The sequence below is a fragment of the Oratosquilla oratoria genome, unplaced genomic scaffold (genome assembly GCF_046742065.1).
Source record: "Oratosquilla oratoria isolate Oo_2021 unplaced genomic scaffold, ASM4674206v1 SCAFFOLD45, whole genome shotgun sequence".
Classification (NCBI taxonomy): domain Eukaryota; kingdom Metazoa; phylum Arthropoda; class Malacostraca; order Stomatopoda; family Squillidae; genus Oratosquilla; species Oratosquilla oratoria.
The window spans coordinates 5,098,146-5,101,265 of record NW_027467710.1 but is presented as its reverse complement, the minus strand read 5'-3'; the positions used below and the strand labels follow the sequence as shown (position 1 = coordinate 5,101,265).

Below are 3,120 nucleotides of genomic sequence, written 5' to 3'. Positions count from 1 at the left end.
TAAGAGGTGGGACATTCTCCTTCGGCGTTGAGGCATCTTCCTTCATTAGTTTCTTTGACGTGAACTGAAGTCACGAATTTGCTATCAACTGGCTTAACAAACACGTCTAAGAAGGGTAAGGACCCATCATCATGCAGCTCGAGAGTGAAATTAAGGCAAGAGCTACTTATAAAGGCGTCACGTAAATCTTGGAGATGTTTCCGGTCTTTGACCTCCACAAAAATGTCGTCCACATATCTACCATAAGTGAAAGGACGAAGATGGGGAACAGAAAGAACTCTTCTCTCCACCAGGCCCATGTAAAAGTTGGTAAAGAGGACCCCAAGTGGGGACCCCATCGCCACACCGTCCACCTGCCTATACATTTTTCCATCTGGTCCACGAAATGGAGATTCTTTGGTGCAGGCTTCAAGCAGAAGACGCAGCAGGTTTTCCGGGATGTCCAAGTGTTGATGGTGGGAACGGTAGACCTCAATCAAAATGAAGTCTATTGTCTCATCAACGGGGACGTTAGTAAAAAGGCTTTCGGCATCAAGAGATGCAATAAGGCCTGTGGGTTCTTTGCTGTGGAGTAGATCAATGAACTCTTTAGGGGATCTGAGCAAGCAGGTACTGGGAGTATAGGGAGAGAGAAGACTGTTTAGAGTTTTTGCTAGGTTGTAGGTCGGGGTGGGGATTTGGCTGATAATAGGTCTAAGCGGGTAGTTGGGTTTATGTTTTTTCACATTGCCATAAGCATAGCCAGGACCATGGTCCCCAGAAATGCGGGAAAGGTGGATTCCCCCGGTTTTGGCGTTAATGGCATCAATTATGGCATTACCCTTAGATTTCAAGTTGGTGGTAGGATCCCTGGAGATTCGTTCAAATTTAGAGGCATCTCCCAAGATCATATCCATCTTTTGTAAGTACTCACACTTTGGCAGGAGAGCGAACACAGGAGATTTGTCGGCTCTTCTTATAACAATGTCTTCGTTTTCCCGGAGTTCTGTAGCGGCTTTCTTCAGGCTGGCATCAATCAGACGACTCCTATAGGAACCTCGAGATTGACTTGCTTCGGCCAACAATTCGACAGAAAGGTTGGGGGAAGTAGAAACTTTACCCTCGTGTTCTAGAGCGTAGATGTTCTCAAGGAGAACCTCTATCTCCACTCTCTTCTGGTGAGGGCTGGGCATTTTTAGGGCATGACAGTTGAGGCTCGAGGTTCCTACAGGAGTCATCTGATTGATGCCAGCCTGAAGAAAGCCGCTAGAGAACTCCGGGAAAACGAAGATATTGTTATAAGAAGAATTCCTCTTCTCTCACACCTCCTTGCATGTTGAAGTTCAAACCCTTAGACAAGACCTTGGTCTCGGGTTGACTGAGTGGTCTACTCGAGAGGTTCCTAACCCACCTTTCCGGCTCCTGCCGCCTAGTGTCTAATAATGGCGGCAGGAGCCGGAAAGGTGCATGTTGAAGTTCAAACCCTTAGACAGGACCTTGGTCTCGGGTTGACTGAGTGGTCTACTCGAGAGGTTCCTAACCCACCTTTCCGGCTCCTGCCGCCTAGTGTCTGATAATGGCGGTAGGAGCCGGAAAGGTGGGTTAGGAACCTCTTGAGTAGACCACTCAGTGAACCCGAGACCAAGGTCCTGTCTAAGGGTTTGAACTTCAACATGCAAGGAGGTGTGAGAGAAGAGGAATTCCTGGCTGCGGTGGAAACGGGAGTCAACTTGATGACGTGCAGTGAGGAAGGTAAACAGGACACAAGGATGCGCATAGTGGGAGCACTGGGGAGACCAGTGCGGGGACATAATCTCACTACGGAGGAGACCAAGGCTTTGACAGGCTTAAGACGAGATCGGTCCATAGTGATACTGTCGAGTGACAAAGGCAGATCGACGGTGGTTATGGACAAGAGCGACTATGAAGGTAAGGCCATGACACCACTTCAGGACATGAAGACTTACGAAGTAGTATTAGCAGACCCCGCTGCTAAGTTGCAGAGGAAAGTGGAGGGAGAATTGAAGAAATTAAAAGAGGCGAGGTTAATTACGGAACGGGAATGTACCAGGATGAGGCCGGGGGACTCCACGATCCCCAAGTTTTATGGACTTCCCAAGGTGCACAAAGAAGGGGTACCCCTAAGGCCCATTATTGCTTTCAGGGGCTCGTCTACTTACAAGTTGGCGAGGGATTTGGCCAAAGGTCTGAGGCCTCTAGTGGAAAGCTCAGAGAGGATGCTTAGCAACTCGGCAGACTTCGTAGAGAGACTTAGAGGAGTCAGCTTGGGTGAGGATGATTGCTTGGTGTCGTTTGATGTCAAAGCCATGTTGACGTTATTACCACAGGGTCTAATAAGGCAGGCTGCTATGTCAAGGGTGTAGGGTAACCTCGAATTCCTAGATAAGTCAAAACTGACGGCAAAGGAATTGATGGGGCTGGTCTATTTGTGTCTGGACTCAACCTTTTTCAAGTTCAGGGATAAAATATTTCATCAAAAGGTTGGGACGCCTATGGGCTCTCCAATTTGGGTGGTTTTGGCGGAAATGGCCATGCAGCGCTACGAGGAGGAGGTATTGGAGGATGCGCCACCTTCATTGAAATTATGGGTAAGGTACGTGGATGACGTTTTTGTCGTTATGAAGAAAGAAGACGTGGAACCTTTCCTCGAGCGACTGAATACAAAGAATGAAGCCATCCAGTTTGAGATGGAGAAAGAGGAGAAGGGTCAATTGCCATTCCTGGATGTCATGGTGACGAGAAGCGGGTCCACACTGATGACGGGGGTTTATAGAAAGGACACCCATACAGACCGGCTTCTGGACTATGGCAGCTGTCATCCGGCCACCCACAAAAGAAGTGTGATCAAGACGCTGTGGTCTAGGGTGGAAAAGGTGTGTTCCACGGAAGATAGCAAGAGGAAGGAGAGGAGTCACCTGAAGAAGGTATTTAGGGACAAGGGCTACCCGAATTCGGTGGTAAAGAGGTGGACGACACGACAACAGAGGGTAAGGATGGACGACAGACGACCGGACGCGGTGTTGAAATAGCACACATACCGAGGAACACGCTACATAGGGCCTTGACCAAAATTAAGGACACGGTGAGCCAAGCGGACCGAATAGGGGTGGTTTATGACAT

The 3,120-nt window shown here is 48.8% G+C and overlaps 1 protein-coding gene across 1 annotated transcript; it reads left to right on the top strand.

Moving 5' to 3' along the window:
- Positions 1-1,652: 1,652 nt before the first annotated feature.
- Positions 1,653-2,363, top strand: LOC143023151 (uncharacterized). The gene has a single exon (XM_076181664.1). The coding sequence runs from the start codon at positions 1,653-1,655 to the stop codon at positions 2,361-2,363; it is 711 nt and encodes a 236-aa protein (XP_076037779.1).
- The last annotated feature ends 757 nt before the right edge of the window (positions 2,364-3,120 follow it).

Excerpts from the sequence above, each read along its gene's own strand:
- LOC143023151 (XM_076181664.1), top strand. The coding sequence starts at position 1,653 with ATGCAAGGAGGTGTGAGAGAAGAGGAATTCCTGGCTGCGGTGGAAACG.